At 35.6% G+C, this 14,284-nt stretch overlaps 1 protein-coding gene across 1 annotated transcript in view; it reads right to left on the reverse strand.

Moving 5' to 3' along the window:
- Positions 1 to 14,284, reverse strand: part of Hibadh (3-hydroxyisobutyrate dehydrogenase) — a 116,128-nt gene that overhangs the window by 11,780 nt on the left and 90,064 nt on the right. Inside the window, exon 5 of the mRNA XM_063239897.1 lies at positions 712 to 845. Within this exon, the coding sequence (XP_063095967.1) occupies positions 712 to 845 (134 nt within the window). The remainder of the gene's footprint in view (positions 1 to 711; positions 846 to 14,284) is intronic.

Genomic DNA, 14,284 nt, shown 5'->3' on the forward strand with positions numbered 1-14,284 from the left:
TGGTTTTGGTACAGTGTGAGAGTGATAAATTTGGCCTCATTTGACCCCAGATGAGCACGAAACTAGGACAAATGGACAAGATGGTCAATGGGACTCACTGAGGCAAAACAACACAGCTTGGAGAATGCCTACACAAGAGTATGGAGACAATAAATATAACAACAAAGTCTGGAGGAGACAAATATAACACCCTAGAACCAAACATTAAGAAAGGGAGAACGTGTGTGTTAGGAGTGGGGTGGGTCAACCTACCTGACTTCAGAGCTCACAATCACCTAATATCTCTAAATGAAAAATACTTGCTTTTCAAGAAAAATACTTCAAAAAATATTAAAGTGCTTAGGTTGCTTCTACCTGATTATACTAAAAACAGACATGCAAGCAAGTGATTACAAAGATGCAGAACAAGATCCACTTAGCCAGTGTGAGTACTTCAAATTCAGCAACTTTAAACATTAACTCAGTATTCACTTGAATGACAGGGAGGGAACTTTTGGTATCTCTTTAAAAAAAAAAAAACTGGCTGATATCCGCTTAAACTCACTGGAAATGGTGGGAAAGTAATTAATTCTAAATTAACTTAGGAAAATCTGAGCAAAGGGTCCACAGGTTGAACAGAATAAAGAGAAATAAGAATAAGGTTAGGGAAGAGAAAGAAGCGCAAGCCAATTTTACATTATTACGTCAAGGTAATCAATGTGACAGCGGTACCTGCCCAGTCCCAACAGCTCCACAGTACACCACGTTGGAGCCCATGCATCCCAGCAACTCTTTGGCAGCAGCAAATTCATCTTCAGCTCCTCCTACCATAAACGTGAGGTTCCCAGATCGAGCAGCTCCTACACCTGAATTATTTGGGGGTAAAGAAACAGAAGCAAAAAAATATATTTCTTAACATGTTTAAATAAAAAACAACAGGAGGAAATCCCCAAATCAAATGAAAACATCCTGCTTCCAAGTTTATTCATGCCAGACATGTATAAGATACTTCAAATCTCCTCCCAAATTGAAATATGGGTCTAGTCATATTCTCATTCTTAATGTATCTTAAACATATTGGCACAATCATGGCACAAATAAATATATATAGAAATCTGACATGTGGATTTTATTCTAATTCATCTATCATTCTAAGAAACAGTAGCAGAAAGTATACAAAAAATGGTTTACCTGGGCTCTGACCAGCACACCCCAGCCAGAGGGGCCTTTTGCCCGAGTTTGGACTTGAGGTATTTGATTCCCTCCCTCTATAAATACTATCTACAAATGACAGCCACACAGAGAAAGACTCGCTTTTTGACCCATAAACAAGTAAGAATTTTGGATGGTAAGATTCTTTTTAAAGGGAAAGAAAACTGTTTTTTACTTAGATTGATTGCTCTTTTATGTACACTTTCCAATATTATTTGATTTTCTGTTCCTTCCTGCTATTCATATCTTTTGGACAAATTATTTCTAGTGATATGAGAAGGAAAAAGAAATGTTAAATATTAGTTCAGCTACTTTTCAGTAGCTTTTAACAAAGGCTTAATGCACATTCATTGATTGAAATGATTGGAGAAATAATTTCTAATTTAGCACAGAAACTTTGGCCTAGGCTTATCTTAAAAGGGGGTGGGAAGCATCTCTCATATTATTAACTATAAAATAAAACCAAGAGTATTATTTCTATTTTTAGTACTGAAATAAATCTTCACTCATAATTTCCAAGTTAGATTTGGTTCAGAAATAGAAAGGTATATGGAAAAGCAATTATTAGTATAAATTTTACCTTTATAATTTATTTTACAGTACATCTAAAAATAAACCATAATTAATTAAACATCAAACCTGGCCATTATATAGATAGCTTCAAATAATTACCTACTTCTGAATTTAATGTATTCAATAAAATACAGTTTTTACACCTTTTTTTAAAAAGCTCAAGTAAGAGTTTCATTCAAATTGTAATGTTTTGCTGCCATACTGCCAATCAAGCAGTATTCTCTTTTAGGGTTAATACTATTTTCAACCAATTATTAAAAGCAAAGGAGAATGAAAGATATTGTGTTGGCCAAAACATCTTAGAACAGTGAGTACCATGTGAGTACATGTTATGATGCCTAATATGCTTACATTTATGGGTAAATTACATTATTTTACAATAATCTTCAGATGCACTTTAAAATGGATTACATCCGTATAGAAACTCTTTTCACAAACTCATGGTTGTCAGGCAGGCACTTATGCCACTGAGCTACATCCCCTGCCACTAAAAACCCATTTATAAGCACTGGGGATGCAGTTTAGTAGTAGAGTTTGCCTGGCATGTGTGAGATCTTAGATTTGATCCCTTGTATTGGGGGGGGGGAACTAATAAGAAAAAATGCTTTCTGTTAGCTGATCTATCTCATTTGATCATTCATATTAATACTCAGTACCCAACAATGAGCTAATTTTATTCAATCTCTATAACCACCTTTCTCTGGATCCTATTCCTCTGACGTAGAGAAATTAAACAGACAATTTAAGTCAAAGCTTACAAACAAATCCAGTACTATACATCAAGGGTCAAGAGCTTTGTATCTAGATTAGAAATTTCTAAATAGCTTCAGAGAATCTTATTAAAAGAAAATTAATGCTGACAATGGTTCTCAGCTGATTAATCTTTTGACAAGTGCATTTTCTCAATTGTTCAAACACATATTTCAACAAGACAAAGTTTCTTAAGCAAGAGCAGACCATAAAAGAATAATTTATCTTTTAATCTTGAAATCTGAAGTAGTTTCACTGTTTCCACCTCCAATGTGATGTAATTACTTCCAACTTTATCATAACCTACATCCTAATGTAAATATCTTGACTAAATCTGACTACAAGGAAAAATTCTAAAATTTGGCATCCCTCAGGACTGACTCCCATCTTCCTGTACTATGTATTCTTTTAGTGGTACAACAATGTTAAGAGCTTCGCCCCATGACATACTAAGTTACCAAAAAAGAAACAAACAATTTGAATTTAAGGTCCCAGAAGATTGGAATTCAAAAGCTATGTAAGACACTTAATGGACTTCAGAAAACACTGTATGGATTTTTACATCTATCAATAATATCAATATATGGATTATCCTGGCTTATCATTTTAATTCAAGTCCATTTTCCAAAGTAGGAAAATATAGAATGCATACTCAGGTAACTGTCATAATAATGGGAGAATATTTACATGTTCCGCACAGTGAGTATTTACAGATTTGGATGCCAATCCAAAAGTATGAAATCGAAAATGCCCAAAAATCCAAATATTTTTTATATTGACACCACAAATAGACATTATAAGTAGAAAACTCTATACCTGACCTGATATGATAGTCTGCTGTTAAAATGCAGGAATGTTGAAAATATTGTGTAAAATTACCTTCTGACTACGTGTGTAAGATTCATAAAAAACAAATAAATTACATCTTCAGATTTGGGTCTTGAACCCCAGATAAGACATTATCTATATGACATTATCCGAAATCTGAAAACATGTAAAATGTAAATAATTTCTGACCATAAGCATTTCAGATAAGACTACTCAATTATATTTTACTTTAATTAATAAATAACCAAAACATACTGTTTAATATTACAGCATTTATATTTATTAAAATCTTTGATTTTCTCCATGGTTCCTCATCAAGGTTAGCATTGGGAACTTGTAAGATCCCTGTTATCTATCACAGTAAATGATACGTATTCAATAGACGATTGGGAATTACAGTTAGCATGACAGAGTAAAGGATGTGGAGATGTGATGCCTAGTTTTTGGAATATCATTTGCTGACTGTGTGATATTAATAAAATTACTTAACTTCTAAATTTCAATTTATAAAACAACAAATGCGTAATAACTTCTCAAGACCTACAAAGCCCCGAGGGACTTTTTAAAGCCACCTTTGGCTACCTCTGCTATCTGATTTCATACCATCCTTCCCATACTTGCTACTTTCCATTCACCGCGTTCTCCTAGCTGTTCCAGAGACCGGCCAAGCTTATTCCGTCTCGAAGCCTCGCACCTGCTATTCCTTCTCCAAGGAATTTCTTCCTCCAGCTGTTCAGGACTTGTGTCTTTCACTCAATTTAGCTCTCTGCTCAGTGTTCACTACATCAGCCAGGCCTGCTCTGACCACTTACTATAATAATCCAAAACTGTTCCTTATCCTCGTTAATATCCCTTTCCTGCCTTAATTTCATTCGTAACATTTACTGCCAGCTGTTTAACACTTCTATTTGTTCCTAGTCTATGTTCTCCAAATGAACATGAGGTCCATCAAGGCAGTGACAACTGGTCCATTAACCCCACCTCTGGTATATAAAAAGATGCTCAATAAATTAAGAACTTGTTCAAAGGAAGAGACAGAAGTACTACGGTTCGGATGTTTCCCCCAGAGGCAGGTGTTGAGAACTTTCTCCCTGAGACAACAGAGCTGAACCATGAAGCCTGCTGAGAGGTGACCAGGACATGATGGTTCTGCCCTCACGAGTGGACTAATGCCACGTGGAGAGAGGGGCTGCTCATGAAAAAGACAAGAAGGGGCTGGGGATTTGGCTCAGTGGTAGAACGCTTGCCTAGCAAGCTGGAAGCCCTGGGTTCGGTCCTCAGCACCAAACCTGAAAAACAAAAAACCCATAAAAAAAAAACACAAAAGATAAAAAAGACCAAAAACAAACAAGGTAACATGAAAAAGACAAGTGTGGTCCCTGCCGTGTTTTCTCACACCACTCTCTCTCTCCCCTTCTTGTTCATCTTTGCCCTCCTGCCATAGGTCACCAAACACAAAGACCCTCACAAGATGCCAGCCCTCGATCTTGGACTATAAAGAATAGGTCTTTGTATTTTATAAATTATCCAGTCTCAGGTACTCCGTTACAGCAGCACAAAATGGACAAAGACAGGAGGTAACAGCGAAGAAAGACTGAGGAAACAAAATCCTGCAGTCAGCACTGCTCTCATAGATCCACACAAATGCCAAGGACTGCAAAGCACTGTTACCATTAAAAGCTGCTTACCTCTTCTGCAAATAAGGAGGGGAAGGGGATGAAGGGGCAGGATAATGGGGAGAAAAAGAAGAATCGAGACATACCATGTACAGGTACACACTCCCTATGATACATTTTATCTTTATGTATATCTAAAAATCTACCAATAAAATTAATTTAAAAAATAATCTGCTTGCCTCCCGCATCAGTCCTGGGCATTGAACCCAGGACTTTCCCACTGAGCTACTTCACCACTCCTTTGTTCTTTTCATTTTTACTTTAGACAACATCTTGCTAAGTTTCTACACTGTTCAAGCTGGGCTTGAACTTGGGATCTTGCAGCTTTACTGGAAGTACAATGAACTTGAGACCTCCCAGCTTTTCAGGAGTACCCCATTTTGCCTTGATTAAAGTTTTTCATCTACAAAATGAGGTTCTTAGAAAAATTAATCAATTAAAAAAAGAAAGAAAAATTAATCAATGAGTTACTTTTTGAAATTCTAATTGGGAATTTCTAAATTCACACCATATTTTAAATTTATCATATTAACATATAAAGCCATGATATGTTTCACTTTGTACAACACATAATTTGTTCCAAACTGGAAAAAAAAACAAGAAATTAACTTACTTATGTAACATTAAAATCTAACATGCTTGGGCTGGGGATTTAGCTTAGTGGCATAAATGCCTGGCTTGGAAGCATGTGGTCGTGAGTTCGATCCCCGGTACCAATCAAAACAAAAACAAAACACAACAAAATCTAACATGCTTAAATGTTTGTGGTTGCTTTAATGTTCTACCTAGCACTTTCTTATGATGATATCTCTAGTGATTTTGTTCCATGATCCTAGAATTGGAAAAAATTGAACTCATTTGTACAAATAGGCAAATTTTCACGTAATTCAAAATGGGTAGCTAACTACCCTACTTCCAAAATGATAGGCATCTAGTATCACCTCCTTGGTAGTATGCTTTAATTCCAACTAGATTTACAATGGAAAAGCACTTTTAAATCTAATCAAGGTTATAGTTGACATAAAAACTTTGATCCCTGGAGATCCATCCTTCAGTGGTTTTCACACCTACTAGTGAGGAAGATTCCCTAGCAAGCAGTGTTTGTGGTGGTGGTGATGGAGAAGGGAAGGGATAAGTAAATGCATACTTAGAAGCACACTATAGAAGAGGAACAAATATAATTATACACAAGTTCAAAGAAGAAAATTTATTATCTATTCAGTGTCTCTAACAACTTGCTAAATCTTTGTGCTAAATGCAAACAATTCAATAAGTGAGCATATTTTCTGAATCAAAAATTAAGATTTGTTTGCTGATAGAATATCTGAAATGTGACTATCTCAGAAAGTTCAAAATATAAGGTTAGAATAAAAGTGAAACACTATCTTTGCCCCCCAAAGGGGCTAAAAAAACTAGGGAAAAGATGATCAAAAAGTAAATGTTAAAAAAGGTAGCATCATATATCAAATGTCAGAAGAATGAATAAATCCTGATTTTTCTGTGGGTAGGCTTGTGAAAGCTTTGATAAGAATACAAGTGTTCTGATTCCATTTGCAAATGTGGTTCAGAACAGTTCAAACTAATATGACAGAGCAAAAAAATTTGGTAGTTTTATATATGCCTGTTATTTAAATGTACATAATATCCTATATCTCTGTTTACAACAGATTTGAGTTTGCTTCTCATAACAAAACAATTAGAAAACAGAAAACTAGGAATAAGTTCAAGAGATCTGTTATATAATAAAATGTAATAATATGTGTTGTATTCCTTTTTTTTTTTTTACCAGTACCAGAGATCGAACTCATGACCATGTGCTTGCAAGGCAGGCACTTATGCCGCTGAGCTAAATCCCCAGCCCCATGTGTTGTATTCTTGAAGATCACTAAGAGAATAAGTTTTTCCACTAAAAAATGTTTTTCACATTTTTTTAAAAATAAGTGCATACTGATTATACAGGTAAATGTGTTTCCTTTTGGTACATTTGTTCATGCACATAACACAGTTTGATCATTTTAATCCCCTCAAAATAACCCTTAAGAGTAAATTTTTTGAGTGTTCACATCACTAAAAATGAGTATGTAAGGCAATACATGTTACTTAGCTTGATTTGGCCATTCCACAAAATAAACATACTTCAAAACACCTTATTTATCATTAAAAATTTTCAAAAAGAAAACATCAGAATTAGGAACAAATACAAAGTGAAATCATAAGATCTCACAACAAATTTCAAACGTGGATCTCATATCTTTAAAGCAAGCAAACATTATTTGGAAGAATAAAGCAGTCTCAGGAAAACATCTTTCCTTGAACTGAGCCATCTATTTTTAAAGTTTGCATATTTTAAAATTCTCATAAAGATGTTCATGCAGGAAACAGCAAATGAAGTAACGAACAATGTTCTTTACATATTTGCATAAAAGGAATGGTTTTTTTTCAACGTGAGTTTTAACATAAAAGGCAGTTTTTGCCTTTTTCTGACTAATTTTAGGCTTGAAGCTATAGCAGAGGTAAAATTTAACATAAATTCCTTCATTCTAATATTATGTATTTACTTCCCAATCTTTGGGCATTTCTACTTAGGAACCACTATAGGCCTAAGCCTCAGAGTGTGCACTAACATAATCAGTAGATGAAGCATTATTCGCTATTACTCAGCACTTCTTACACGTACCATATCTCAGAGCCACCAGTTTTTGGTTATTTTGTAGAAATTACTTCTCTGAAGTACCCGTATGTTTTTGTGTTTCAGCAAAAGAAGTCAGTAACTCACTTCACCTTCCCTTTTGTCTCGAGTTGTAGAAAGCAATGAAGTTTTTCTTCTCTTTAAATCACTCTAATTTGTAATATTTCTTTCTTTCCAATGAACCTTAATTATTTCTCTAGTCTTCCTATTTACCCCTAATAACAAACAAACAAAAAAATTGCCTTGCTACGTATCCCAGAACTATTTGCAGAGGCTAGAATCTACAATGAGTTTTCATGCATCTATACCTTTCCCAGGCTGTTCCCTCACATAAAATTCCCTTCCCCTCCTTCTTTGCTTGGTATTTTCTGCTTATCTTTTAGGACTCTATTCATATATATTCTGATCAGTGTTTCCTGACCAGTACTCAATTTCTCTATTGCTGTAACATTTGAGTAGTACCATAATAAACTACTTATATCGCCTCTGTAACCCATGATTTCTCTGGTGTGTCTTAACCTTATGGGTATAGGCAGTTAGAATCTTACACCCAATATATAGCATGTGTCTGATGAATGTGAATTTTCTTCTTAAAAGGTAGGTGGAGCAGAAATCAGTGATTAATAAAATGACTGAGAATACTAATTAAGATAAATTAAGACAGTTTTCTGCTTTATAGAAAGCTCAACTTTAGATTCTTGAAAATTCTGAGATATTAGTGTTCTCACTACACAAAGATATATGTAAGATAATACACATGTTAATTAGCTCTGTCTAGCTATCACAATGCATGCATATTCCAAAATAACATGTTGTGTATGACAACTATACACCATTTTTGTCAAACAGATTAAAAGTTTAATTTTGGAGTAGCATGATTTTTCAAGTGTGGTTTTGGCATTTTACTTACTTCTGTGTAAGCATGTGCATAAATGTATATGTATGTAGATGTTATTGTGAACAATTTTTTTTTTTTGGTACTGATAATTGAATACAGGATCTCATACTTACCAGGCAGGTGCTGTGCCACTGAGCTATATTCCTGGCCACTGTAATTACACACACACACACACACACACACACACACACAATTTGAATTTGAGGCCACACCACTTGGACAAGTGATAACACTTCTCAACTTTAGTTTCTTCAACTGAAAGGGGTGATAAAAATATTTGCTATAATTACTTTGAAGTTCAAATGAATCAATACATTAAAAAAGTATTTTATACAGTTATTACATAAATATTATTAAAACTTCAACTACTACAAGTAAATCTACAAAGTTTAAATATGTCAAGGTCTTTGGCCTAACAGTAGCAAAGAAGTGAAATTTGGGACTCAGCCTTAATGAAAAGCTGAACCAAAGGATTGTGATAGATAAATGATGATCCAAGTGCTGATAACCTATTAAAGTAACCATCTACGAATCACAAATCAGGAGATCTTTGTTAGTTCTACAGGAACTGGCAAGAGGCCTGCAAATCCAGACAAGGAAGAGGTAGAAAGCTAAATGCAGAATTAAATTATTTTGTCTTTAATACTGTAAAAACCTTGTTGCCAAAGCACCTCTATTGATATATAGCAAAACATAGTAAATCACTTAATTTACTCAAAAGAACTTAAATGTTTTAACTAGTCTGCCATCAAAAGAGATCAAGAAGAGGACCAATGGGACTTGGGCTGCAATGTGAGCCGTCTTTAAAATGCAATTGTTCTAATCATTTTCTACAGATGCAGCCTCACAAGGGGCTGCTGTCACAGGGACCATTTACGACTTGTTATGGTGTCTCTATTGTTTACCAGCGACAATCACTGAAAAAGGCGACAGCTGGGAGAGAAAGCTGCTACTCAACGAACAATATAATCCCGTGAAAGTAATCAACAAATTTAAGGGTGTTAATTAACTTTACACTTTATCATGTTCAATTAGTTGTCTTTTCTAGGAAAGATTGCCGTGCACAATCAGTTTAGAGCGTGCCATGTTTGATTTGTAAGTGATCACTGTTTCTGTTTCAGAGTCCATGTCAGATGTTCTCTTGGGTTTTGGTGACACAGATGAATGGCTCTGCACATGTTAAGGGTGATCTGGTTTAACATAAGCCAGCATAACATAACCCCTTGTTAACACTACTTCTGGCATTATCCAAGCTGGAAACAGAAAAGCAAAATCATTCACAACACTATTCTGGAGTCAGATAAATAAAGTTTGGTTAGCTTTTCCTGAAATAAACACAGACACAACTACACAGAAAAATAAACAATTTTTCATCATTATTTTTCAAAGTAAGACTTGTCTTTCAGAAGCATGTTTGGGATCATTTCCTCCCAGCAAGATTCTAAAGCTCTGCTGCATTCTGCACAAAGCATCACTGTATCCTCAGAGTTTACATAATGCAGATAGTCTTCTCCACGGCAGCTGAGTAAGTGCTAGGGGTATGTTACGTACTGGCTTGTATTACATTCTAGAATGTGCCTTTTAGGTCCAGAAATTGTGTAAGTGTGGGAAATCTGCAGGAAAGTATATTAATCTATCAACAATTTGCCACCACTCTTACCTTGTGCTACGTATTAATATGACAAGAGAAAGTTCATGATGAAGCGACTAAATTCAGCACTGCATTTTAATGAGAGTCACTGCAGTTCCTCTGAATTGATAAAGGCAGCTTTGTATCAAAATATTTTATAAACCATTAATGAGGTGAACAAAACTCAAAACTGCCGTTTGGCAGGAGGTATCTATCTTTAAGAAAACAAAAGCAAGGAACATGTATCTATTCTCTTTTTTTTTTTTTTTTTTTAAAAAGCTATCAGCATAGGGTTTTGAAGTCTCTTCATAAACTATCTTGCTATTCTAGACTATTTCCTGCACAATTCACAAATTAAATGCATATAAATGATTACAGCTGGTTAGCTGGTTATAGCAAGCACAAGGACAAAGCTGAACTTCTTCAAAATAGAAAAGTTGTTAACTCTGAAAGCTAATAATGTCCTAAGTTAAATATTAAAGAAGGAAATTATAGGCTATATCTGAAACAGCTGAAACCACAATACACAGCAGCAGAAAACATTTGTTTTCTGCAGAAGATCTGCAGGGAGAAGAGAAGCGGTCGATAGATCCTTAAATTGGAAGCAATAGCTGTTCTTCTATCCCACGTTGGCAGCTGCTACATTTGCAGACCTGGTTCATTATTTACCCATAATGACCATCAAGCTGCAGTCAAAGTCAGATCACAACAACTGTCAGCAGCTCTTTTAATTAGCCTTGTTTGAATTCAGATAAATATCACAATAGCCCTGCTTATGCTGAAAGAGCAACAGAATGTTCTGCATGGAGTTAGGCTGGCTTGAGAAGGACCAGCAATACAGAAACTCAGACAGAAATAGAGTGGAGTATAAAGGGTAGTGTAAATCAACAAATTAAATGGTTTGCTTTCATTTTGAAAATCACTTTAAAAAGCAATTCCCTGACATGCACCCAGGTCAAGATAATGCCCAATGTTGGGCTGCAAGAAAGTCTAGGCTCCTGAAAGTCAATTATCTAGAGCTCTGTGAGAATTAGCATAATGCCTCTGCAGAATACGATTTTTTAAACTATATCTAGGGGCTGGAGGAACAGCTCAGTGGTACAGTGTTTATCTAGTCAACACAAACAAAATAAAAATAAATTGTCTTTAACATATGTTTCAGCTTTAAAAATCACTTTTAAAAGCCAAATAAGAAATCTTTTATAATATAACTTGCTACCTTAATGCCCTTCTATATTATCTTATTTAGTAACTGCATAATTTGTGACATCTTCTGTGACAGTAGTTGGATATTTTCTATAAATTTCATATAGACTCCTTTAATTCAGCATTAACAATCACAAAATAAACACAGCCAATAACTAAATTCTAGTAATCCAATTACTGCCACAGTGTATATTCCTTCAGGTTCTCCCTCCAGTTTGCTTCAGTAGAAAAACAATAAAAATCATCTGCCCTCAATTTTATAGACAACTGATGATGAGCTGTGTTGTTAACTTTGAGGATAGGCAGAAAGAGGGAAGAGCTGACAGCCAAGACAGGGTAGACAATGAGGCGCAACAGGGCCAGAGATTTAGCTCAGCGGCCTAAGTGCCGGCTTGGCAAGCACGCAGTCGTGAATTCGATCCCCATGATTAAACATAATAAGGATTAAATGCAAAACAGAAAAAGCAAAAGCAGTACTCAATTGTAGTCACCCAAACCCTGGTTCCTTTCAGTTTATGAGCTATCCTAGAAATTTCCTAACTACAGGAACCACACCCCAACAATAAGTTCCTCAGATTGGCTAAACATTTTGAAGAGAAATTCATACTGTGGTAAACATAAAAGTGTCTAAAAACTTAAGGATATACACCTGTTTCTAAGCGGTGGCAAATAAAAAAATGCACATTTTTCTGACTTGTGCTTTTACTACATTTCTTTTCCAAGAAATCTTCTTAGAATTGATTTTCTCTGGGACTGTGCATTGGGAAATGCTGGAGCCATTTGACTGCTGTACCTTACCATGTCCAGCTACTAATCTCTGTTGATTCTGATGGGAAGTTTGATTTCTAGTTAATATTTCTTTAGTTGACCATTTTTTTCTCCTTCTATGTTTAATCTTTTAGTACAGCATTGCTTTTTCTTTTTTCCATGAGTATGTCTCTCACAAGGAGTTCAAAGTTATACTTATGTTATCTGATGAAAAAGTAATTTACTTCATTGAAATCACTTATCATAATTAGACTTATTTCTAACACCTTTGTGTTTACTATTCAGTTTCATTTTTCTTGGATTTTCTCCTCTCCCTCCTTCTGTTGTTAAGGATAAAAAGTTTTCTAAGTTTTTTTCTTTCTCCTTTCTCTCTCTTTTTATGGGGCTTTGGAAACCATAAGTTATGTTTCTGTTCTTCTAATAATAATCCTTAAAAGTTTTATATACACATAATTAATTACAAACGCTTTTAGTGATGTCTGAAGCTTTCGGTATTCCTGTTCTCAAACACAACACGAACCTTGGCATGCTTGAGGTAAAGGACACCATTCTATTACCTCCTGTCTTCTAACTAAATCTTACTGCTCAAAGTTTTTAGTTTTTACCTTTTTAAGTACATATAAAAGTGAGTTTTTAAAGAAGAAAACGCTTAAAATTTATAATTTTGTTTTTAAAGTTACTTTGTGGCTATGGTTCTTACACTGTTTTGTTCCCTGGAATCACTTTTCTCTTCCTGAAATACAGTATACAATGTAATAATTCATTAAGTGAGGTTGTTTTGTCAGCTTTTCTTTTTTATGCCTTTAGAATTTGGGTGTTCAAGCATATTTTGAATAGCATGTTTTTAATTTAGCAACCATTCCTTAGGTCCTACCTGGCCACCCATGCTTTTCTTTCCCTTTAGTGATTTCACAGCTGTCTCTTTCAGCTCCCCAAGCTTCTAGTTTAGGACCACGTTCTGGTATCAGTGGATTTGAGCTCCTACTGTCTGGAAGTATTATGCATGCTACAGACCCAGTCACAGGGCCAACCAGCAGCTTGCTTTAATGCCTGGTCTCACCACCATAATTATATCTTCCCATGTCCAAGATTCAAAACTTCCTCAAAATTGTAGTCCAAGGCAATAGTTAACAGCAAATTTTCACTTCTGTCTTCAGGATTTGAGGCTGGAACCAGTCTTCTACTACTCACAGGGGGCATTTTTATTTCCTTTTTGCTCAGCAATAAAATCTGCAGCCACTACTGCCCAGCTTTGCACCTAAGACTCAGCCATTTGATGACATGCATGCCCGTAAACCCACCACCCCGTCAGTCCCCGAATGTATCCTGGAGCACATAGCTACTGACTTCCTCATTCTGTTACTACAGTCTATTACTTTGTGTACTTAGGACAAACCAGACATATCAAAATATGAACTTACCACTTTGATAAACTCTGCATCTTATCCTTTTCAGTTCCACAGTTAACGCCCTGCTTGACTTTGTTCATCTCTATCTAAAATAATGCAGTAATTACTCATCTCCCTCTGCCTACACATTCCCTTGAAGCCAACTTGTGCTAATGCCATGAGAACCACACATCCTATTTCTCCTCTTACAATCTCCGTATGTCTCACTTACCTGGAGATCCCTTACGGCACACAAGGTCCTTCACAGTCTATTCTCAGCTCACCGTCCTAGACTCGCTCCCTGACCGCTGACACCAAATGTCTGACACTAACCAAACTCGATCACCCTCCTTCCCCAACCACTCCTCCTGCTGTGGTTCCATCCTCCTTGCCTTCCCACACCACTCTTCCTGATACGCAGCATCTATATTCAACCCTTACGCATGTGCTCATCTCACGCTCTGCTTAGCTGGCAAACTTGCACTGCATCTTAAGGTTCCACTCAAGGGTCATTTTCACCTCTGCAATCATCAGAAGTCTATCTGTGCATTATTCTCAGGTACTTTATTCATACTCCTGTCAATCAAATGGCATTTTATTATAGTTGTTCACCTCTTTACTTTTCTTGTACCATGAGTTCTTTGCATAATGACCATTTAATAAATTGACAGTAAGAAACTATCAGAA

Source organism: Cavia porcellus, unplaced genomic scaffold (genome assembly GCF_034190915.1).
Source record: "Cavia porcellus strain 051 isolate PalLab524CR breed Dunkin Hartley unplaced genomic scaffold, mCavPor4.1 scaffold_2, whole genome shotgun sequence".
NCBI lineage: Eukaryota > Metazoa > Chordata > Mammalia > Rodentia > Caviidae > Cavia > Cavia porcellus.